Genomic DNA, 24,947 nt, shown 5'->3' with positions numbered 1-24,947 from the left:
TGAAATTATTCATAAGTCATTGGATCAATATGCTTCGTGATATGTTTGTCCCCTTGAGAGGAAACAATAGCCGACATCCGATTGCAATTGAATTTGAAATTAGGGTAATTGCTCATGGTCAATTCTCCCTTGTACCTTAATAAATCGCGGGAAAACTTCGCAAAATTTAAGAGCAAAGCTGTTAAACTCAGAAAACAACACGGGAAAGCTCAGAAACATATTCTATAAACATTTTGACAATAGCATGATGCTATCGACACATTTCGAGGCGCGAAGCGTTACGAAAAAGAAAAGAAAAAAAAAAAAACTCAGCCAGGCGCGCCGGCATTCCTCTCAATTTTCCATTCCCAATTTGAATTGTTCTCTATTAATATTGTATGCTGTGTTAAACGACATCGGATTTGATAACGTTCTAAAGAAATTAGTTTCTCAGTTACATTAAACTCACTGCAATCGAACCTTTTAAAAGCAACTTCTCCTTGGTTATAACGATCGAGGAATCGCTTTCGTGAATGTGAATGGTTTCCTGGCGGTATACTTCTTTGGTTGAATTGATTCGTGATCTTCGTCAAAAAAAATTTATTTTCCTAAGCTTTTAGCAGCTTTTAAGCGGAAAAACACTAATTTGTTGACGTAAAATTGCTGTCTTTTGTCGGAGACAAAAGCAATCTTTTTCCATCGCGATTACCTAAGTTACCTTAAAGTAATAGACGGTGACATCTAAGAAAACAAGATGCTTTTCACACTCAGTGGCTGGTGATTATTTTTCCAAATTGATTCGTTTTGGAAACGTCGAATGAAAAAAAGTTTGCCTGAACGGTTTCAGTATTGCTGGTGTCAAAATGATTCGTAGCAACCAAAAGTAATAATAAGATTGGTTTGCGAATATTTTTTAAGCAAAATGCTAATTTCCGGAATAAAGAATTGCGGTGAATGTTGAAAGGAAAGTAAAGAGGGAATTTTAAGTATTTAAACGCAAGTAAACAATTTTAGTAGTTTTACCAGAAAAACTGACCTTATAAAGAAAAATTGAAACAGGCTAAAATTGCACCAGAGCCACTGCAGTACATGACAATCGGTTCACGCCGAAGTGATCGGTTTGTAAAGAAACTTTTCCGCTACTTCTGATATTAACCATAGTCGTCTTCCCAGCCGTTCTTTCGCATGTCAAACGTTTTTTGACTAACTCGAAGGATGTAAAGGTCGAAAAACCGAAGCGTTTATCGAGCCTTTCAGTCTTTGCTGCGTATGCACTTTCAAAAACTGCTAGTCGATAACCAATTAATCCTTAAGGCGATAATTTTGCGAGAAAATTGTCTAACAATGTTTTTTAAAGCCATGTTAAGTAAACAGGGCTTTTCCCTTGGTCCGATATCACTGATAAAGCAATTCAAGCAATTTAGAACGTGGACTGTATTCCAGTTCGTTTCAGTGTAATTACACAAAACTGATTCTACGTACTCGATCATTCTAGATTTCAAATGGGCTGATTGGTCCATTTTGTAAAGGTTTCCTGATACTCGTAAATGAAGAGATCGAAGCAACGGAGAGCTGACAGCGGCTTTAGACTGAAACGAACACTAAACATGACTCGGTTCAGTACAGGCGTAGTGTACTCTGAAGTTCAGAAACGAGACTTGAATGTCACGTGCTCTTGTATCTCGACGATAACTCATTCCTTCGTAATTTCCCGAACTATAGTATACTACAAAGTCAGTCTTGAAATCCACACACCTTTGTAGAGAGGATTGCGGGTGCATCGAAAGAGCTTGTCGATCGCCTTATTAGAATTCGATTACTGGTCTACCGCTGCCTAATGAACTCATACCGCCATATGCCGAGATTGCTTGTGTTTGGATTTCGCCGTACGGCCCCCATACCATCTACTACACCATCGATGGGCAGCCGCTACTGGGAAACCCTGATAATCTTTACTTAAATATGCGATATAGAATAAAAAGTACAAGGTAGGGCTCGGTCACTTCCATCTACTACTCCTTTTTCATAACATGACAAATGCCAATCAAAAAAACTGGTGCTTGACACCTTTCCGAAAACAATCCAGAGACTTGATACCCTTTAGCGATTAGAGATGTACCATACTAAGGAAAGATTCACCATGCCAAACCTGAGCCTTTAAATAAAGGGATACCCTAGTCCCAAGAGTTTTCTTTCCTTTCTTTTCTGTTTATTTCACCTCACATTTTGCATAGGGAAGAACCTGTACTAAGGATACTTAAGTAAGGTCAAAGTTCCTACGGTAGCATATTTTTTTTTTGTGCCCAGGTCAGTCGTTTTAGTGGGTAAACTTCAAGCAAACTTCCTACTTCTGACGACAAATCATAAAAAAAGTGGCGATCGATGTTTTCTAAAAAAATTTCTCCGCTAGGTAAGTATTTCCCTTGAAAGCTATTTCTTAAAAAACAACAATAAACGGACAAAATAGTACAGTTGCTGGTTTTTATTATCATTATCAAACAATTAACGATATCGGCGAAGAGACAGCGTATTGCGCCTCTTCCATGATCCACGACGGGAACTGCCGATCACCTTGTTGTATCCGTGACCCTTACGCATACCGCGGTTTTTACGGCCAGCGGCGGTCAGCCCACGGAGCTCACGGTGCTTGTGTACTGGTTTGCAGATCCAGTTGATTCTTGGGTCACGACGAACAGCTTTATGGAAGGGATCCACCATGATCACCTCGAAGAATTTGTAAGTGGAATCCTCTGCCACCCAATAGGAGTTCAGGACTCGCAGGCTACCACAGTATCGACCAGCACGCTCCTGTAAAATACAGTTCAAATGACATCAGTGGTTTAAGGGTTGGCACAATGTGCTTATTTCTTCAGTCAATCCAAAGCTCTGACCGTATCTCCATGACAGCTTCTTTCCCCCCATTGGCTAGCATAGAACAACAAACTTGGTTGTCAAAAGTGTTGAGGAAATCTGCACAAGTTTTTATTCTTCCCACAAATTTTGTATTTCAATAATGAAAAATTCTAAGCAACAAAACATGGGAGGTTTGCCTTCAGCCCAAACACTGAGATTGCTCAAGGATTTGGTGAAATAGTTTTAGATTAAAACATCAGTTAACTGAACTCACCATTATTTATTGTTAAATAACAGTAAAGCAGAGAGAACTAATTCTAAAAAGTTGTGTCCCAACAGAAGGATTCAGTTCCTTTGGATGCTTAAGAAGTCTTAACTCTTTAACTCCCAGGAGTGATCAAGACAGAATTTCTCCTTACAATATCAATACAATATCTACACAATATCAATCAGGCAAGAGGTAAGAATAAAGAAAAATGACAAATTAACGAACTGCAAGTTGATCCATACCAAATTCTCCAAAGCAACATCATAAGAATTATATAGCAGACAGTAAAGAGAATTACTGATGAGATCATGGAAGTGAAAGGGTTAAAAACCAAAGGCTCCCTTGAATTGAGCCTTCACTTCTTCATATCTTTTAAGTAAGTGAAGGGGCATGGCCTAATTCATGGCGAGTCATCAAGTCTTACAATGGATCGTCATATTCTGATTATCAGATGCCTCACCATTTACAAAGTTCCCTAGGTTCAAGTGTTCTGTATAGGCAGGCAGACATCAACTTGGCCTTGCTAGAGCTAAGAATTAGCCAAGCTTTGAGAACAAGAATTTAAAACCATCTCTCTTTTTGAAAAAATTTCCCTTGGCAAGTACCCCTGATCTATATATTACAAATATAGTTTAAATTTCCACTCATAGAAAATGCTATATGCTACTCATCAAGGAATTTAAAGAAATCAGCACTTCAATAAGCTCCCTCAATTGAAATTGTCAGGACTAAGGCTAAAACACCATCATCCTTAACAAAACTGAAGCAAATTATTCATCAAAAACCATAAAAAATATATGGAATACATAAAGGAAATAGAAACATTCTCAATTTACCATTTCATTGTCAACTATCCCAAAAAATTGAGAATGTTTACAATTTCACAAATTCATCTGTCCACATAACTTGTCACAGTTTGAAAGATATCCTGAAAATACCTCCCTGTCAGGGTTTTCTGATAAATAAAAATCAGCTTTTAAGTAGTAGAAAATTTAAGAGTGCTTTGACTTCCTACCTCAGCCACAGATCTTAAACTTCTCTGGAATTTCAATTGGTTCACACCCTGGTTGGCAGGTTTACCATAAGTTGCACCTTTAGGTACTGGGCGTTTGCGTCCACCACGTCTTACACGGATACGGTAAACCACATACCCTTGCTTGGCTTTGTAACCAAGACGACGAGCTTTGTCAGGGCGCATGGGTCGTGAGGCTCTATGAATGGCATTGAGTTGGCGGTATTGCCAGCATCGTACACGGAGTAAAAACCGTAAAAGGTCAGATTGCTTCTTTTTGAAAAGCTCCTCAAGGTACTTGTATGCTCCCATTTTGTCCTAGGTCAGCTGAAAATTGGAATTCAAAGATACAATAATTTTAACACATATATGATACATGCTGAGCAACACATGGCTCAAATCTGGGACTTCAAATTTTTTAAGTATAAAATCTCCCTTATGGTGAACTTATAGAACCATCTAACATTGAACCTTCCATGTAAATAATGACAAAAACAGAAACTCTCCCAATCAGAATGCAAGGTAGTCATGAGAACTTCAAACTGAATTTTAACCCTTAAACTCCCAAAAGTGATCAACATGTAATTTCCCACTATAATAACAAAACATTACCCAGAAAACAGGTCATGAGAATACTCTACTCTACTCTACTCTTATCTAGATCTAACACCAAATTCTCGCAACTTATTTACAAGGAAATGTTTAGTAGCTAGAGGGGAGAATTGACAATCAGACCTTAGAATTTGAAGGGCTAAAGCTTGGCACAGTGCCCAATGTCATATTTTGAAATCGAGGGTAAAACTATAACCATTGCAGTAGGACTCTGACAAATAAGCCCCACAAATACTATAGTTGGTTTCCCAAAACCTTGTAATTGATCTACCATAAGACTGAATATTTAATTATCATATATGGTGTTCCTAAAGACAGAGTTAAAGGCTATTATCTATCTGAGAATAACAATAATTTCTTCACAGACTTAGTTTTTTTAACGAACATACAAATAAACACATTGGGTAGTGGGATTTATGAAACAATGAAGAAAGACAGTAGTCATAGACTATGCCACAATTAGACCTCATTTCACATCTCCTTCTAGAACGTTTGACACATTTTCACCTTTACAAGAATGCCAAAATGCTCATCTGTTCACTTTTTTGAGATGCACTTGTGTTCATTGTGCAGAAGTTTCACATATGCAGAACAACTATATCGATAAAAATTTCTGAAGTGATCTGCTCATTGCTGTCATCCCACTGAGATTGATATAGGAACGACACAGAATGTAGCGTCGCTTTTGTCAATAATAGAAGTAGTTATTATTGGTTCTTGTTTAACACGTTAGAAGAGAACAACCCGTTATTAGATTATGTTAAACACTTGCTACACAATTCAACTACCGTTGAACCGTACCGTTCCGAACATAAAATGATAAACAGTTACAGAATTTGCAAACGTGCACCACGACAGAAAAAATTCTGAAACCATTGTATTTTTGTATGGTGAAGCATATCCTCACATAGAACTATGACCTTGAAATCACTAATTATTTCATTTTCTAAACCAAGCCAAATTCACTGCTCGAATGTTGAAATAATAACAACTTGTAAAGATTTCCTGATACCGAGAAACTTCAGACATTGCTTGAATCTAAGATAAACGTAATATAAAAAGGCAAAGGAGCAAAGTGGAAACAAATACTATCAAAGAATCTTTTCATATGAAATTTATCGTCTGATGGTTGCTTTAAAGTTAGGATGGTGGACGATTTCAAATGCTATTTCGCCTACCTCAGATCGCGAGAGAGCAAAGAGGGAAAGAGGACACGAGAGAGTAGCCTCGATTTGAAACTAGCTTCACCCATGCGCAGTAACTAGCATAACGCAACCCGCCATTTTGTCCAAACAATATTTATGAAGTGTTGTATTTTCAAACAATTTCTGACTTTTGTACCGCGAAGAAAAGCTGTTTTTCCTCTCAGATGAACCAGGCAGAAAAAGGAGAAGAAGGAAATAGAGAGGAGTGGATGACAAAGTTAACAGACATGCGATTTCAGAGAGCAGACATGAACCGTCTGATTATGGACTACCTTGTTACAGAGGGCTTCAAGGAGGCTGCCGAGAAATTTAAAATGGAATCCGGCACGCAGCCTTGTGCTCCGCTGGAAAATCTCGACGAAAGGATTAAAATAAGAGCCGCTGTCCAACGTGGAGACATCGAAGAAGCAATCGCTCTGACGAACAAGTTAAACCCGGAGATACTCGACTGCAAACCGCATCTGTATTTTCATCTTCAGCAACAACGCCTTATCGAGTTAATTCGTGAAAAAGACATTGAATCGGCTGTTGATTTTGCCCAAAACCAGCTTGCTGAGCAAGGCAACGAATCTCCCGAGTTCCTGGAAGAACTAGAGCGAACTATGGCTTTGCTGGCGTTTGATAACCCTGAGGATTCACCGTTTGGTGAATTGCTGTGTACTTCACAAAGACAAAAGGTTGCTAGTGAATTGAATGCTGCCATTCTGGAAGCAGAACACAGAGAAACCTCACCCAAGTTGTCTAATTTGTTAAAACTGTTGTTGTGGGCGCAAACAGAGTTGGACACCAAGAAAGCAAAGTTCCCCAAAATGGTAGATGTTGCAAACGGTACTTTTGATGGTTCACTCTAAGACAAAAAAGCTTGATGAATATTGAACGGTGAAAGGTATTTCTTTGACTAATAAAGCCAAACTTCGTACAGAAAGCATTGGTCTTCCCAAATCAAGGGGTGACCCATTCTAGACTTAAGAGAGCACAGTTTTGGTGGAGCATACACGTATTATGTGTTGGCTCAACTAATTTTCTGGGAAAGTATGTTCAACTCCAGTTACTTGTGAACTTGTGTACTCAATAAAGAGCCATACAATACTCTTGTAACAGTTGTAGGGTTTTTTTCATGGTATTGTGAGAAACAAAGGTAAGATTTCTCAAGTTTATGAAACATCTGTGAGTAAGAAACTAGTACATACCAAACAATGCTTGATTTTGTTATTAGAAATGAACAGAGCTTCCCTTTGTTGTCAGAAGCAAACAACACTTTAAGAGTTGTCAGAGGAACATATTTCTATTCTGACCATCATCTTCATGGTGTTATTGGAAACAAACATCACTTCGGTGATAAAGATTTCTCAACTTTATTGCTTATTTATAGTCAGAAAGTCTGTTCTTTCAAGTATTTGTTTCTTTGGGCAACTTGACTTTTGTGTTTGGGTGACATGACTAAAATTTCAGGTGACATGACTAAGGTTCCTCCCCACTTGACTTGGGGTGAGATGACTTCCAGGCAACTTGACCAGTTACCTATGGGGATTGTCAATAAATAAGCACAAACCTTGCATGAACGGTTATTGTGTTACTTTTTAGGCATTGAAAAGGTGGTATGTAATCACTAATTTTTCCCTTTTTTTGACAAGAAAAAGAAAACAATGCATTCAGTTACATGAATTTTATGGAGTTTCTTTGTTATGCCTAAAGTTTTTTTTTTCTCCAAGAATTGGAATCACCCATGACAAGCATGGAAAAAGCTTTTCTAATCAGCAAATTAAAAAAAAAACACTGCAGAAATTCTCTTGCCTCGCATGCTAACATAATTTGGTTTAATAGCTGCAGTTTAAGAAGTCAGTGGCAGTTTCCAACCCCCCCTCACAGTTACAGATTACTACCTGGACTGGACTTGAGAGGGTGGTGGTCATTGAGCCTTACAGTTTACTTTTTGGGTCATCAGCAACTTGAAAACATACACAGGCTCCTGTGTGAACTTTTCATCAACACAGACAGGTAAAATAAGTCATAGGGGAGAAATAAGACTAATCTGGCCCATAATTATGAATCCTACTCAAGACCTGATAAAGTCATTTTGAAGGAGTAATTAAGACTGTTTTAAATTACAAGAAAGAAACTTTTAGGTTGTTGAACCTTCCTATGTTACACACTGTTTAATCCTCTAATGCAACCAGACAAGTAAGAATGAAAAGAAATATAAATTATCAGTTGATAACCAAATTATCCAAAATAACATCATAAGAATTATATGGCAGACAGTGAGGAGAATTACTACCAAGATCATCAAAAGGGTTATGGCAAGAAAGTCGGATAGCACCTCGGAGTTCTGTGGCAAGAACCACAAAAAGTAAAGTAAAGGACATCAGGTGCTTACATGTAACTACAAAATATACAGTAAATGACAGAGGTAAATAAATGAAATAATAGGCAACTGATGGTTAATTCATGGTTTTAATTGTGTCATTGCCTCAAAAAAAAACACGGTTTATTTGAAATTACTAGGTAAATGGGATAAAGTGGTTGACCATGAAATGATGAATTGTACTTGTTATTTTTCATGCCATGTGCATATAACTAGTGAGCCAAACACCACATATGACGGCTAAAGTCATCCATTGACTCATGAAAATGTTAAGTCAAAATTTTCATCATGTTTTTCATCTTGATGTTATCTCTGCAAAAATTACATTCTCACAGTTGAAAAGGCAATGATGGTTGGAGTTAATGAGGGCTAGCACCCAAAATATTGATCAAAAGAGTTTCGGATAGTTTTCGATTTCCTCTACTGTGAACTCTTCCAGTCTTTTGGGTAAAGGAGCTGGGCCTTCCAATTTGGCAAAAATATTCTCCGCGTACGGATGTTCATTGTCCTCAAAAAGGAACAATCTGTTCATCCAAATAGGTCTGAGATTGTTTTTCGGAAGCATTCCATAGACAGCCCTCCATAGGATCCTTGTAGCGTCTCGCTTGTGCAGCTCTCTTGCAGTTATAGATTTTAATCCACCCGGATAACCAGTGTGATGACGATAAAGTTTATTTTTCCACTTGGTACCAGATAAAACAATATGTCTCGTGTTGATCACCACAACGTAATCACCAACATCATCTGTATGATGGTATATAGGTTTTGTCTTTCCTTGCAAAACTTGGCTTAGATACGAAGCTAAGCGTCCATTGATCTGATCCTTCGCATCTACAAGATACCAGAGGCGAGCATGGGTTAAAAAACTTTGATTGGCACGGTTTAGGAAAGTCATTTTACACGCAACTGCACGCCGCAATGAAGCTCACCACCTTCACGAGTCACGATCAAAATGGCAGCCTATCTATCAATGCAAATCGCGCACGCGCAACCACATTTTCTACGTCACTTATTCTATCTTGGATTGTCTCTCTAACAAAGTCCGCTGTGCAAGGTGAATCGGAATCTATTCGATTTTCAGGAAAGAGCAAATTCGCCATGGATCATCAAGGTAAAACACCACTAGATCGCTCAGTCAAGTTAAACATTGAGTATGACTACCGTTTCTTTTCTTCTCTGATTATTCAGTTCACGAACATCACATGAGTTCTCCATCATCTCCTGGTTATTTGCCGCAGTATCTCCTTGGCGGCAATTCGCCGGCTGCTTCGGTATGTTAGATTCAAGAGTAACTTAAATCTTTGATCGATTCATTGCTGTTTTGTTAATGAACACTGATCGCTTAGATTTTGTTTGTATGTACCTCTCTAAGAAAAATATTCGTTTATTCTTGAGTTGTTCATTATCATTTGTAATTTGTTTAAATTTGGCGCCATATTTTACGTATTAATGCTACTTACTACCAACAAACTCTTGCCTTTGACTACCCTTTTGATTTATTAATTTTCAAGGCGATTTGTGATAAAATTTCCTCATCAATTTCCTTGTCCTAGGATGATAAATTGAATGAACGATGGTGTCATTTGGTGAAAGACAGACATGCACAGAGAAAAAGAACTCCAAATACAGCATATCATTTAGAACTTAGTAACTTAGTGAGAGATCTCTTGTTAATAATTTACCAATAGGCTGCTTAACCCTGATAATAATGCACATGAAAAAATTACCTGCTTCTGGTTGGCTTAAAATGAGGTCATTCTCATGTGACCCAAGTGCAAAGTTGTAGCATGAGTGCAAGGTGGTAATATGAGTGCAAATTACAAAAAGCATGCAGATGCTTTCAAAATTTCGTCTGTCTTGACTTTCCATGATGTTTTTTTTCATATACATTATTCAAGTAGTAACTTGATTTCGATTGTAATTTGGTGTTGATAAGCACAAGGTGATTTTTCAAAGACAACAAAATTGTATCAGCCCGAAGGGTGAGAGCAATTTGCAAGTCATGTCATCACCTATTCTAAATTCCATGGGCATTTTACTTAGTTTTGTTTGTTTTCACAGCCCTTCCCAAGAGCAAGACCTTTGGGCTCTTCTATAGGATCATACAATGGAAGCCCTGGTCAGGCAGGAACATTCTCATCACCACGACAGTACCAGCATCAATTTGGAACACCACTTAGATCCCAAGGACTTGGAAACAAATTAGACAGGACACCTGCAAGGTTATATACTGCCTTAAATAATGTACAGGCCCAAAATATAATTGAGAATATAATTCCAGCAATTTTATTTTCCCACCATACAACCACAAACACTGTACTAACCAGGTTGGAGAAAATGGGAAGGAAGCCCAAAAAAACCATAGGACTTATGAAGTATGGGCTTTCATAACTAATAGTGGAGCTCGCAGAGCGTAGCCCCATAACTATACAAAATACTAGTAACCCATCAAGCCGCAAAAATTTGGTTGTACGACTGTACGACTGTATGACCGTACAAGGTGCTACTTTTAACATGCATGGTCAAGTGTACTGCGGGCACGCCAATGCCACTGCTTTGTCCAGTAGTCCAGTGGTCAGATGACCTGGGTTCTAGTCCTGGCCGGGGCAAGGCGTTGTGCCCTTGAGACGTGCAGGAAAAAAAAAATGTGAGCTCTGCTTTTAGGCTTGGCTAAATCTATATGTATTAGTATGTTACTTACAGTGATGGAGGGACAGGGATGAAATAGGTAGACTAATGAAATGAAAATAAGTACAAGTAATAATTTAATAGGGAGTGCAATTTGGTCTAAATGAGCACAAGTAAATATATCAAAAGCAACAAAATTGCACAAAAAATTGAAAAATACAAGTGCTTATTTACACCAAACTGCATGAGAAATCATGTTGTTACTTGTTAATACTTTCATGTAAAACACATCACAGATAGTCAAGAGTGACAAAATTTTGGCAGTGCACACATGCTATATGTACACATGTTACCACTAATTTTCAGCTAATCAGACAGGCTTTTTTTTTTTCATGTATATTATTACAAACCAAATAAAAACAGAACAAAGTAAAACAAATACCTCACATCTTGCAGCCATACTGTGGCTAATTTTCTCTTTTCCTCTCTTTGAGCCAAACATATATGAAAAATCATGCATTTTGCCTGTTTTGTAAATACTTTATTTCTGTCTTTTTATTTAGATCATCTACTGTGGATTGTACTCCAAAAGATTCCATCAGTGCACCTCCTGTTGAAGGACTTTACGATGCAAGAAGTTCAGATTTCACCAATTCTCCTTTCAACAGAGAACAGGTAACTATGGCCACTGTACTACAGAAAAAAAGGTGAAAGATGAAGTGTGTTGTTCAGCCAAGTTTCCCCCCTCCCCCCCCCCCCCAAAGCTGGAACTTATCCCAATTTCCTTAGCATGAAGTGACTACAAGTATCACTGCTCCCTTCTCAAAATGTGGTAAAAACAAAAATGCATATACGATTTTGCAGCCAAGTGTGTCACAGATATTCTTACCATATTTTGTAGCCTTCTTTGATCTATTACTTTACTGTACATACCCATGGCAGCATGCAATCTATTTGTGTTATATTGTTATCTTATAAAAAAAAAAAAGCAAATGCTGATGTCATCTATGCATCTTAGTATTATTTTGTTGAATGATGAAATAATCTCCTGCGCCTTTTGCTCTGGTGGAATATCACTTGATCATTTGCCAAGTAGTGACCCTTTACACCCTTACAGCAGTTAGCGTTGGGTCGTCATGTTCGTTTGTTTGTAGTGGATGATATACTGTCAAAACTAAAAGGTTTTTTGTTTAACAAAGGAAAAGTAAAAGAAGTAATCATTCGAATAGGGAGTTCTTTACATTTTCATAGAGAAAGATTTGTTCCTTTCTTCAAGTAAGAATAGTGATCGTGTTCACAAGCATTTCGATCTAGTTGAAGTTATTATGTAAATAAATGTCTACCTTCTCGCCATTGGATCTTATTGAAAGTGACATGTGCAGGTGAAATGTTTTATCAGTATTAATTAGTATACCTTTTATATTGATGTTTCTCACTTATAATTATTGTGCGAAATGACCGCTAAGAATTGTGCGAACGGTCCAAAACTTGTGCTAAAAGACTTGTGTGGAAAGTCTTTTGTGCGAAATGTCCTGTATTCATATTCTCCTGTTTACTGTTTCCATACATTTTCTAAGGCGCTGACAAGGAGAATTTGTTTATCAATGGAGATAATTTTTAGTTGGTGATCATTTCCATTATTCCCATGACCTTTCTGCATGATGCAGGGGTTATACTTTCAGGAGAAATTATATGCTAGTCACTTTCAGAAGTTAAAAATTCTGTTTATACAGCTAATAGAATTGACAATGAATATTGAACAAGGTGATCCTAAGCCTGGAAACATACACAACTGTCTTGAAATTTCTGAACAATTTGGAAATAAGAATCCAATTTGCTTCACTCATCTCTGATTACTTCTGCTGATTATGATTTATTCTACAGCAAATGGATGTGACCATGGCCACTGCTGTTATGACATCTGTTAGAAAGAGTTCTGGATATTCTACCCCAGGTGGTAATGCCACAATGTCTGGTGTAGATTCACAACATTTCAGTCCTCAGCATGGCCCATTGTCTTCACCAACACAGATTGATCCATTCTACACTCAAGGGTTAGTGAACTTTTATAAATTATAGACATTTCTATCTAACGAATCCACAGTGGTTTAGCATGGTCTGTACTCTGATCATGAAAGATATTTGTCATCACAGTGGTCAAAGTGTTGTGAACCCATGGTGCACAGCCATTGCGTGACACATTGATGTGTGTGGTTTTGTCTGTATTTTTACTGACAACAGTGAATTGGTCTATCAGATTGCGACATTACTGCCATTTATGATAAAATAAGATATTCTTACACATTTTATGTGATCAATGTGAAATGTGATACCTTGTATATGGATGTGATGTGGCAAAGGGGTTCATGATGCTGGATTTTGTGGGTGGTTATTCAAGGAAATATGGTGATTATTTTACCCTTATCTGATACTGAAGTACAGACAGAGTAAGTTGAAGACAAATCAGATGGAAAGTCTACCCACGAGAATTTAAAAAAAAATTGAGTACAATTTGGTGACATGTATTTTAGGATGGCGATATCAAGTGATGACATACTAGATGAATGCTGGGTAACAGTATTTGGGTAAGATATATCTATTACTTAATATAGTAGATTTTTTTAATAATCCCAATATAAAAGATCATAAGTTGACTAACATTTTCTTAATTTTTGTAAATGAATTTGTTTTAATTTTTTGGTAATCTTGTTCCTAATTATTAATTTGTTTATTTATTATTATAATTATTATTATTATTATCTATTTATTATTTTTTTATTTGTCATTGTTTTTAAATCAGTTTCCCACCAGCTGCTTCCTCATTTATCCTGCAACAATTTTCTCAGTATGGTAACATCATGAAAAGTGTGGTAAGTTTTGCTGAGGTTGCTGTTAGTATGACTTTCAGATCATCACAAGGATCAAAAATAGTTCCTTTCAAGAGCATTTAAGGTCTGAAAACCTGAAAAGTAATTTGACAGAGTAAATGTAGACTGGGAAGAATGTGACCCAGATGTTTGATTTATGTTACAAGCAAAGGGGAGAAACTTTTTATTTAAAGGTTACTAAGGTTCACCTTGGTAACCTAAACAAGAAATTACTCAAGAAATTAAGACTTTTTTTGAAATGTTATGCAGCAACAATCAGTATTTTGCTGATATAAAATTGGAATTGAGTGAGAAAAATACCAAATCGTGTTCATAGCAGCAGCACTTAAAACAGAACAAGAGGTTGAGTCTATTGTAAGTACATGTCGTTAACCATTTACCTCCCATGAGTGAACAAGACAGGATTTTTCCTTACAATATCAACCAGATAATTGATGAGAAAAAAGAAAATATTAATGTGGGGATGATTAGTTGATCAGATACTAAATTCTTTGAACTCACATTATAACAAGTGTATGGTTGACAGTAAGGAGAAGTACAAATTTGATCCAGGAGTTAAAGGGTTAATAGCTTTCACTTAGAAGATCCAACTTGAAGGTCAGGTCAATTTTCTCCTTTCCAGAATTGAACTAGTTATGAAATAATAGATGCATGTAAATAGAGCATTTGATGTGATAGTATTTTAAAACTAACTATCATGATTCCAAAATTTTATTTAGACATCCAAAGGGAACTGGTTGCATCTTCAGTATCAGTCAAAACTTCAAGCCAAAAAGGTGAGTAAAATAAAAAACTATTGCTAAGATTCTTAAGTTATCTAACCATTTACAGCTGTATAGCACATGTCAGGCACAGCTACTTCCCAATAAGTAACTTGTTTCAAATGGTAAGACCTTCTTTATAAACTTATTTGGATAAATTTTCCTGCAAAAACAAAGCTTTTTCAATAAATCTCCAAAGAAGATGAAAGTAAAGTTTATTTAATCTACTTTTTTCCCTCATTATAACTTGTGCCATTCCTCTCATGAAAAAACCTGATGATAGCCTGTGTTTGTTTGAAGTGTAGAAAATCACTTTTATAGCATAAAATTACACAATAAGATCTGACTAATGACTGGTATTGCAGAGGTCATGAGTTCAAATCCTGTATGGGCATGAATTTTTTTTCAGGTCTCATTTCAACCACTAGTTCAGTAGCGTTCATAGCTGCAAGGATCACTTATATCTAAACATCTGACTATTTGTTATCTTCAGGCTCTCAGTAAAAATGGAAAGATTTATGGCAGTAACATTATGGTTGGTGTCATGCCTTGTATTGAGAAGGTAAGATTTGGTGTTTACAGCATTTTACAGATCAACCACTGCCAAGTCCAGATAAATTGTACATTAAATTTACTATTTTAGGTCCAGCTCCTGTTCCCTGAGGGGCTGGCAGTCTCTAAAAGGGTTATATCCAGGATTAAGCATCAGGTTCAGCTGGTGGGTCAAATCCTCTGATTGGATCTTTTTTTGGTGAAGGAGTGGAAGGATTGTGGGGGGGGGGGGTGGGGGGGTTGGGAAGTGTTATTAATTCAAAAATACCACCCCCTACATCTCACAGATCTTAAATGATCAGTCCTTGAATTTCTCTGTCATTCAGCATTTAGAAAGGATGTTGCATTGAGTGTAGGTAACCTTCATTCAGCAGTTCTTTGAACTTTGACTCAGTTAGAAATGCAGCACATCTTAACGCTTGCTACATTTTTTACTGTTAAAGAGTGTGATGGAAACCTTTGGGAAAGAGAATATGAGCACACCATTATCATCAAATAGGAATGAAACCATGGTAACATCTCCAACTGTGAGTAAACCTGTTCCAGTGCGACCATTGACTGCCGCCTACCAAGCAGCTCGAAGTGACCATCAGGTAATCTGAGTGAAGTCTTAATATGAAACAAACTTTTCTTGAAATAGAATCACAAGTTAATAGCCAGGGTTTTTTAATTACATATAAAATAGTGAAGCCAGTTGCCAGAATTTCAAGCTTACTTGTAGGCAATTTGTAGTTTTCTTTTTTTTTTTTTCCTAAGGCAGTGACATCTTAATTTGTTTCTGGAGCATATGTCTCTTTTTTAACTCAGATGATGACTTTGGCTCAAGTTGTCAAAACATCAGTCCTTCTCAAGACTACACTCACCCGGATAATAAGACCACACTATTACTTGTTGCCCCTAGGTTCAAACCATTTATTAGATTAGATATTAGTTGGGGGAAAAAAGGAAATGTAAAATTCTGAAATAAGTATTTTTTTGGTGGCAGGTTGTCTCAGATGGAGCCAAGACTCCACAGAAAGATGCAAACATTGTCTCTAAAGCAATGGAGTATATATTTGGGTGGTGAATAAAAGGATCTAAAATTCAGCCTAGATATTATCTATTTCACCTAAAATTATTTCAGAATTCACCATGCATGTGAAACTAGATAAAAGATGTGATACTATTGTTATAGGAAGCCAAACTAATTTTAGAGCTTAAAAAGGAGTTTAAAATATAAAGGTCCCCAGAATACAGAACAAAGTAATACCTTGATGAGGTTTGAGGACATTCTTTGAACAACAGTAAAAAGAGAACTAACAGAAAGGGTAAGTTTTCGAACTGGACTGGTGTTTAGTGTTGATAAATGATAAATGAATGGATGAACACAAGTCCAGAAAAGGGATCTTGGAACGAACCTTACCTGTGTAAGCATCAATGTTTATTTTGCAATTTCACAAAGTCAATTTACATATTCTGATATATGATAGTAAACTCTTCATTTTTTTTTTTTTGTCATGATGAATGTCCAACTTTCTGTGACGACCTTGGTATTATGAGAAGAGGTTTTTTCTTAGTAATAGCAGCAAATTAAATATTCTTCACAAAGCCAATAATGCAGTCTCTTTCCTTTGTTTTTGTTGTACATAAAGCACAAGTGGATCCTAATATGAGTATGTTGACATGTCAGACCACTAGCAGACCACACTATTTGAGGAAAAAATCTGAGGGTTATGAATAAAGCTCTAAAAGTTACATATTTACGTTACATCTCGATCTGGACATCTCGATAAAGTTGGATGAAATGTTAGTCGACGCATTTGTGGTATTTTTTTGCCCTTGTGGGCCGTTTGATGCGTCTTTTTGCGAAATTACTTTTGGCCTGACGCCGCTAATAGAAGCAAAGGGAGACTGTTTCCCCTCGTCTCATGTCAGTGATGGCAGGGCAAGCTTAAAACGGCAGAGAACGCCAGAAACCATAGCGGACACCCCGGGAGTGGGTAATTTTGTTAACCTTACGTTAAAAATATTCACATTTCGGAATATTTAGCATGTGAATTCGACCATATTTCTTTCCAAAAACCATATCTTGTAACGCGCTCAAATTCTTAACAGTTCCACGCCACAACGCGTGACGCGTTTACGAGACGTGAGCTTGGGATGTCTGTGGTATATAGGGAGTATGATCTCAGTCTCTTTTTTTTCGGATTTCTGTAAATGATCTTCCACAGGCCAGAGGTTGTCAGCAAGCAAGTAACCATATTGGTACTTTCGCGTTTTTTTTTACCATTGTAAAAAACGTGCGAAATTGAAGACCCACGAGTCAAACTCCTCGCGAAATTAAATTAAATATCCATTTTACAGCTGCCTGTTGCTAAGCTTTTGGAAAGGATTGAGGTTAAGGTTGACATTGTTATGATACAAAACTAGCTTGCTCGCTTTTCCAAAGGTAGACTGCGTTGTTATTATGCTAACTAGATACTGGTCTCTCTCACATCAAAGGTCACCTTCAGCCTCACTCCAAATCAAAGGCTTGGCAACTAAGTACAGCTTGCCTCCACTGTGTCCTCTTCTGTTATAAAGCACGCAGGGAGCGGCTAGAGCACGAAAGAAGTGTAGGGAGTACTCTTCAGCTAACTCTCTCGATGGAAGAGAACATGATAGGGCCGATTACGCTTAGAGAATTCGTTCGCCTACGGCATTTGGAAGACGAGTTCAACCTTGCACCCGCATTTATTGGGAGATATTGGCCGGCGCCACCTTTCAATAGAGTAACAGACGAGGCCTCAATATATTGTGCAGTATCAACGACAGAACGTTCTACAGTAATGATACTCTCGAAAGGCGGGGGCTCTCATTTTACGAGAAACACTCTTTCTGTTGATGAAGAGCAACCGTGGTTGATTGGTCAATTTCTCAGAGCAAACCAATCCTTATCTGACCATATTTCTGCCTTGTGGTCTGAAAAGGAAATCCTTCAAGGTGGAAATCGTGACCTGGTGAATCAGATTGCAGAGCATGTTGTGTACAAGTATGACAGGGAAAATAATGAATGGCGTTGTTTACCCATTGTGGCAGATGACAATAATGTTATTCGTTTTGAGACGGAGGACTTCGTCATGTGGAGCCACCCACCTAGGGATGCACCCCTGACAAGAGTTCTGGAAGATATGGAAGATCCGGAAGGACAGGACTTCAATCAAGTAAAAGGTGATATGGGTCGATTTTTTAATGAGTTGATCAGCATCCGTAGAAACATCAAAATACCTGATGCTAAGAGATCAATAAGAGAAGCTGATCAGCTTAAAAAGATCGGAGTGAAGTTTTCAAAGCTTTACAAATTTTATGAAACTATGCAAACTGACAATCATGTACCAAACTCGTATAAGTGGCCCACCCTACAGCTGGGTGTAAGGAATGGCGAAGGAAACCTTCAGCGTTACGGGGAAACATTTGCTGGCGTTTACGAGAAATATGAAAACGAAGTTCATCACGTGTTCTATGCTTTGAATGTGAAGGCTCGCGCTCTGCCAAGTAAAGAAGAGGTTTTCCAAGCGTTATTACCAGAAGGCTTAAATCTAACCCTCCATGATATCGTGATGGCTGATCAGAATCAAGGATAAAGAAAGCAAAAGGAATGAGGAAAGAAAGGCGGAAGGATTTCAAAGTGTTTAACATTATTTAATGTTATTAAGTTGCGTGGTTGCCATGCGAAAAAGCAAGGGTATTTCTTGCACTTTCAACATTATGATAATGCATTTATCATGGTAATATAAAGGTTTGAAAACCATTATGAGGTTTTTTAGACATGTTTTTAGTCATTCTGATCGCAGACCTAGGATTCTTCCATGATCTTGTTTAAAAAATCAATTTCCTGGTTGCCTGTTGTATTGTTTTAGTATCTTGTTTGGGATGTAAGAGTTTTTTTGGGGGGGCTCTTATTATCAGACTATCGAACATGTAATATGTTTGAATTTTGAATTGTAAATGCAGATCTTAATATTGCTGCATAAATCAGTTTCATGTATTTGGTAAAAGTAAGAGATTCCTGTTAGAGTAGAGTCATACTGCAGCTTCAAAGGAAAAGTACAAGTATTACACTTCCACAGACACAGAACAGAGTGAAATTTTGTATTGTCATCTCAACAGATGATAGTACTAAAATCCTAAATCATCAAGATTTAGAAGTGAAAAAAAACCCTCTTTAAAGTTACAAATGTGCAGCAGTAGAATGTTTTCATCTTATTGGATTGTTGAACAACATATAATATAGGAGGACATAGGAGGATATTGGATAGTAGTAGTATTTTTCCAAGAACTGTAGGGTGATGAAAATGCCATGAGTTCTTTTTGATATGTGCACTACATAAATACTGCTTATGAAAAATATGAGGACTGAGAAAAATTTCAGCTTGTATTATGTCTAACCCTTTTTCTAAGAGCTTATTATTTTGTATTAGTAGTAAATAAAGCATATTCTTACAAAGTCCATGCAGTCTCCTTTTAGTATTTTTTTTTCTGTTAAATACGTAATGAGAAATTTGAAAAAAGACGATCTAACTCTAAAAATGTGACACAAGTCTTCTACCCATGATGGGAAATGAGTGAAACGACCCAATGCCACTTAATGCTGCATGAATATAAAAGTTGAACGATGAAAGGTGGCAAAGATGTCTGGAGGCTCACTGGGCATGTGCATATGGACCTTATTTTGAGTAGGTGCATGGGTCTGCTCCCCAAAAGAAACAATTCAGCAGGTCCAGGTTCTTCATAGCTGGGTTAAGATAACCCAAGGTTGGTGTGAAATTTGATTGCAGGTCTGAAGGCTTTAAAAGAAAAATTCAGTTCAAATATTTTTGCTTGCAATTTGATCATTGCATGATCTACATAATGATTTTCTCTATTAGTAGGGAGCTTTCCCTTAACCCCCTCTGTAATCAATGTCAAATGTGAATTTTTGTAGGAGTCAGTAGATGTTATTATTGTTAAAATGAAAGTTGTACACGCTTGATGTGCTGTGTCTCATCCAAGAGACCAGTGAGTGTAAAAATCTACTCACTTCAATAATGCACCAAATTTCAAAGAGTGCAAAGAAAAACAAAACTAGTAAAAAAGAGACTAACTAAACCCTATGCAGCCTGATGTTTAATGGAAACCTGGGAACAAGAGCCGGTCAGACCATACATCATTCTGATTGGCTAAATTTTTTGATAAGTAGCTGGCACGTCAGCGTGAAAGGCAAACCCAAATCGTATGCAGCTGTTATTCAACCAAGAAGTTCCATGGCATCTACTACATGAAATAGATTTTATTGTGATCTGGTGAAAAACATGTTGTTACAGCTGGTTTCCAGGTTTTTGGCAGTTATTTTGACAAAAAGTGGGTAAAATGAGCCCAATTTGTAGTGTTTTTTTTGCGTTTTTTAGCTTGTTTGCAGCGTTTTTAAACATGAAATAAATAAGTTAATTTTTTTGCAAAAAAAGAAAAACAACAACAACAACAAAAACGAGTTTTTCAGTTCAAATTGAGCGTTTGGTGTTTTTAGACAGATTTCAATGCAATTTTGCAAAATACATTTAGTTTCAGCTAATTTGCAGCGTTTGGGCTTGAGACTGGCAAGAGTGATGGTACACACTCTTGGCACAGATAATTGTGAGAGCAGATATTGAGATTGCACCAGTAAAGACCATAAATTGATTAAAAACAAGAAAAGGAAACTTGAGAAAAAAAATAGAATGATGGCAAGGAGAAAAGAGGGCTGCACTAAAGATTATCTACTTGTTCTTGAAGCTGACAATTAACAAGGTTCTTGAAAATTAAGTTTACACAACAAACTAATAATTTGTGAAAATCACACAAATCCCAAGCCATATCCAGGGTTTTTCTCTCAAAATAAACTTTTTAAGCAAATTTGGATTTTACCCTTGTGCTTTTTTTTTTTTTTACTTTTTAAATACATATGTATAAATAATGCTCCCCTGACTCTCCCCCAAATTTTCAGAACAGATACGAACTCTTAAGAATGATCAAGCTTTACCTTATAATTAAAAATGTTTACACCTTACAATACCAAATTATCACAGATGATTTCTTGGTACTTTGATTTGTGCAACACCCAAAAAGAAGTGCGCATACATACTACGCACAATCATTCCAGTCAAAATGTGCTGAAGTCAACAATTTGGCCGCCTAAAATGAATTATCTGCTGCTTACTTCACACTATTCAGACTTCTATTCAGGACAAGGTTTGGCCTCTGCTGCCGACTACTATCGTCAGCTTGCCCTCCACTCAAAAACATTTCCACTGGGCTAATACATACATACATATGTGTGAGATTAGGTAACATGTGCGAACCTGCTCTATTGAAAGAGATCAATAAATTATAAATTATTATGAAACATTGATCAAAAAATAGATCAATAGAAATAACAAAGATTAAACTAACTGCAGACAGTACTGTTTCAGTGCTCTGGGCCTAATCAGTGCAGTGATCTTCGATTAAGTGCTTAATTTAGACATAAAACCAAAGCTTGGTACAGTTAAATGTTATTATTTTTCTTTTAATATTCCTATTCCAGCTGCTGTTTATTATTATTATTAAAGTCTTATTAGCATGGTAAAATCACCTACAGACAAGGCATACACTTTGTACCAAAATTGGTTCGCATCAAGTACATTATCTACTACATCATTACATCTTCAGGTGTTTAAATTTACTTGTGAAAATCACACAACTCACAAGCTATATACAGCATACAATCAGCAGCAAATTATTACAAAGGAATGCAGTGGTCTTTAATAATAAGATTACTTAGTAGCTAAATAACAAATAGCCCAGTCAAAATGTGCTGGTAGCCAGGGATTTGGCCATCTACAACAAAATATCTGGGGCTTACTTCACACTTGTTAGACTTCTAGTCTGAAAAAAGTTTGGCCTCTACCCCCTATTACTACAGCCAGCTTGCCTACTTCTCAAAAACAGTGACTGGGCTGAAAAAAATGTTTGAGAGAAAAATGGCCATAACAAGCTAACTTACTGCAAAATAAGAAACATCAAAGTTACACTTCAAACTGAAACAAAATATAAGCCTTGCAGGGTTTGGTTCTCAATAAAACTAGTTTAAATAGCCAATCTGGAGTTTTTCTGCTCACTCAAAATGGGCTGGCGGCCTGTGATTTGGCCACCTACAATGAGGTACCTTCCACTGACTTCACACTTTTCAGACTGCTTTTCAGGAAGAGGTTTGACCTCTGCTGCCCATAACTACTACATCCAGCTTGTCTACCACTCAAAAACATTTTGACTGGGCTGTGCAAGTCTTACTAGCATATTAAAAGCACCTTCAGGTAGATAACAGCAAAGCAGACTTTGTACCAAAATGCTTTGCATTAAGTACATCATTACCTTCTTCAAGTTTTTCTAGTTTGTGTGTGAAAATCCCACAAATCACAAGTTACATTACGTCATACATTCAAGTTGACAAAGCAATCAGGGGCAACTTTTCATAATAAGATGCAATGATCTTCAGTGTAAGATTATCTGGTACCTAAATAGTAAAATTTTCGAGGGAAGAAATAACAGCAAACATTCTTTCTTTCTCATCAACATCAACTTCCAAAAATAATGGACCACCCAAAACAAAGAAATAAATCGTATTTGTGATCTAACAGGGCTTCAATGTGACACAAGTGTGCATATTTTTATTTCCTACAACTTACAAGTGGCAGAAATAGCTGAAATGGCCTTCACGTGAACACAACAGAATCCCCTGAGTGTATAGCCATGTAAAAATATTTATTTGGTGTCGAAATTACATCCTAAACATCATGATATTTGACTGAAACTCAGCTTACCCATCTTTCGTTTAGACTTCAAAACTTGCTACTTTCTCACTACCGTTTCAATGTTTACTTGTTTTTCAAAAGGTGGTAGAGCCTGATTGCAGATAGTGATCTTTTTTACTTGAGAACTAGATCACAACACCCCAGCCTTTTCATGCTAAAACACTAAACTCCTGAGATTTCCTTCGTAGCCATAAGCCACCATTTTATCTTTCCTGTATACTTATTCCCAAGCTTCGGGTCCCAAAGGTCCCACACAAACCATAAAATAATGCTATGCATTAAATTAAGAAGTAACGATAAACATTACTTTTGTCTTGAGATGATATTGGAAATGCCGGGATGCAGATCGTCCACAAATCTATTCCCAGTCTATTTATTGAAACCACAGTCAAATTACATGATGTATATTACTTCATTTGAGGAGATATTGTAACTGATGATTATCCTCCTTTTGAGAGAGAGATCGTGTCATGAAGACAAAACATTTCCCTGATAAAAGAAATACTTCATAAGACAATGTATCAGTTTAGTAGGGCAAAAGAGATTATGCAATTGAAAGGTGTCTGTATAGAAATGTATATGCGTTGCTGGTTTAGAGCTTGGATTGACTATATTTATGATTTGATCTATCAAAAAGAACAGAAATAAATGCCCATTACAATAAGAAGCCCAGAAACATTAAAGTAAATAAAGTAACTAGTCTGCACTAGCTTCCCATCTTCATTTACGTTGACAGTAGGAGGTATGTGCCTGTAGAAACCATCCACAAAAGCTTCCCCTGTCATGGAAAAGGAGGTCCTGGTGGATCATCGCATCACATTCACTACACATCTTCTTTCCACCACACTCTACGCATCTGACATCACACTTTCCCTCAGCACAAATGGCACACAACTGGCCTAACATATGCAACCCTTGAGTACACAGAATGGACTTGAAAATCAGCTCCCTTGATGACTCCCAGTTTTCATTCAAATTGTCCACCCTCTTTTCCCAGTTATTTTCCAGGCTCTGGAACGATTCAAGAACTTCCTGGCATTTCAGCAGAGTTGATTGAAGTTCATGGTCGGTATGAAGACAAAAATCTAACTTTAAGCTTTAAACATTTTGGAAACTTTAAAACATGTAAATGAATGGAGAGATGTGAACTAACTTTAATTTTCATGAGTGGATGATTCATTATTAGCCATAAAGGAGATGTATAAAAAGCTTTCATAATTCAAAATTGAAAAATCAAAAAAATTGAAAAATCAAAATTGACACAAGATCTGGCTATGACTGTATCAAAAAAAATTTCCCATACCTTTGAATGCAGTTGTTTATAAACCTCCCTGTTTGGTTCACATCATCTGATTGCATCTCATGACCTGCGTCATACACACTTACGCCAGGAATAGGTTCTATTATTGAAGAAAGGATGACGGTTACGAGGTTAATATCAAACGCTACAAGGGCTTTTAAAATCACAGCGAGTGATTATGGGTCGGGTTGTTCCTGATGGGAAACTGCTTAATTTTAACAAATAATTTGAAAGTACCATAATCTTTCGCTTCGCTCCGCAATGGTGTACGTAACTTGATAAACGATTAAAAGAAAACTAACGACAGCAAACCGATAAAAATATTGTAAAATCACCTTCTTCTGTTGCACTGCAGAGCGACGTATTCGTCCCATTTTTTTTCGCGAGGCCGATACTCGTGCTTGTATTTCCTCAAAACAGTAGTGAAGTCCCAATAAAATTCCAAACACTCAGACCTTCTTTCCTCTTCCGTGATACTTCTTTTTCTACAAGCAAACTTGTTGCTTCTTGTAGCAGAGCATCCAGATCTTCTTTTTTCTTCGACGCCTTCTTCGCCGCCATTTTGCATTTTGTGACTTACGCTACCGGAAAGCACTATATAACATCGTCCTAAACCAGATGAGCCCACGACATATCAGCGGCATCTTGTATGAGTATCCGCAGTTTACAATGTGACTTCCGCTTTTTCTTGTTGACGC

At 37.0% G+C, this 24,947-nt stretch overlaps 4 protein-coding genes and 1 long non-coding RNA gene across 6 annotated transcripts; 2 read left to right on the top strand and 3 right to left on the bottom strand.

Moving 5' to 3' along the window:
- Positions 1 to 2,446: 2,446 nt before the first annotated feature.
- Positions 2,447 to 5,954, bottom strand: LOC131777363 (large ribosomal subunit protein eL15). Its single transcript, XM_059093657.2, has 3 exons — positions 5,903 to 5,954; positions 4,116 to 4,439; positions 2,447 to 2,787 (listed from the first exon to the last, which is right to left on the bottom strand). The coding sequence occupies exons 2-3, from the start codon at positions 4,422 to 4,424 to the stop codon at positions 2,482 to 2,484; spliced, it is 615 nt and encodes a 204-aa protein (XP_058949640.1). The 5' UTR covers positions 4,425 to 4,439; positions 5,903 to 5,954; the 3' UTR covers positions 2,447 to 2,481.
- Positions 5,955 to 5,984: 30 nt separating this feature from the next.
- On the top strand, positions 5,985 to 7,027 carry LOC136279762 (glucose-induced degradation protein 8 homolog). Its single transcript, XM_066163853.1, has one exon. The coding sequence runs from the start codon at positions 6,094 to 6,096 to the stop codon at positions 6,778 to 6,780; it is 687 nt and encodes a 228-aa protein (XP_066019950.1). The 5' UTR covers positions 5,985 to 6,093; the 3' UTR covers positions 6,781 to 7,027.
- Positions 7,028 to 8,364: 1,337 nt separating this feature from the next.
- LOC131777392 (large ribosomal subunit protein uL13m-like) lies at positions 8,365 to 9,247 on the bottom strand. Its single transcript, XM_059093685.2, has one exon. It carries the CDS (start codon positions 9,187 to 9,189, stop codon positions 8,683 to 8,685), a length of 507 nt encoding a protein of 168 aa, XP_058949668.1. The 5' UTR covers positions 9,190 to 9,247; the 3' UTR covers positions 8,365 to 8,682.
- Positions 9,248 to 9,330: 83 nt separating this feature from the next.
- LOC136279777 (nucleoporin NUP35-like) lies at positions 9,331 to 16,586 on the top strand. Its single transcript, XM_066163952.1, has 11 exons — positions 9,331 to 9,405; positions 9,483 to 9,565; positions 10,356 to 10,516; positions 11,486 to 11,597; positions 12,807 to 12,976; positions 13,454 to 13,507; positions 13,723 to 13,792; positions 14,530 to 14,586; positions 15,065 to 15,133; positions 15,567 to 15,716; positions 16,109 to 16,586. The coding sequence occupies exons 1-11, from the start codon at positions 9,393 to 9,395 to the stop codon at positions 16,187 to 16,189; spliced, it is 1,020 nt and encodes a 339-aa protein (XP_066020049.1). The 5' UTR covers positions 9,331 to 9,392; the 3' UTR covers positions 16,190 to 16,586.
- Positions 16,587 to 21,648: 5,062 nt separating this feature from the next.
- LOC136279867 (uncharacterized) lies at positions 21,649 to 24,846 on the bottom strand. Of its 2 annotated transcripts, XR_010717036.1 has the most exons (3): positions 24,585 to 24,839; positions 24,253 to 24,349; positions 21,649 to 23,981 (listed from the first exon to the last, which is right to left on the bottom strand). It is a non-coding gene; the product is annotated as an uncharacterized lncRNA (long non-coding RNA). The 2 variants fall into 2 exon arrangements; XR_010717035.1 differs by having other exon boundaries at positions 21,649 to 24,349; positions 24,585 to 24,846.
- Positions 24,847 to 24,947: the final 101 nt, after the last annotated feature.

Source organism: Pocillopora verrucosa, chromosome 3 (genome assembly GCF_036669915.1).
Source record: "Pocillopora verrucosa isolate sample1 chromosome 3, ASM3666991v2, whole genome shotgun sequence".
Classification (NCBI taxonomy): Eukaryota; Metazoa; Cnidaria; class Anthozoa; order Scleractinia; family Pocilloporidae; genus Pocillopora; species Pocillopora verrucosa.
Note: the sequence above shows the minus strand (reverse complement) of the source record. Positions and strands in the feature narration are given on the sequence as shown.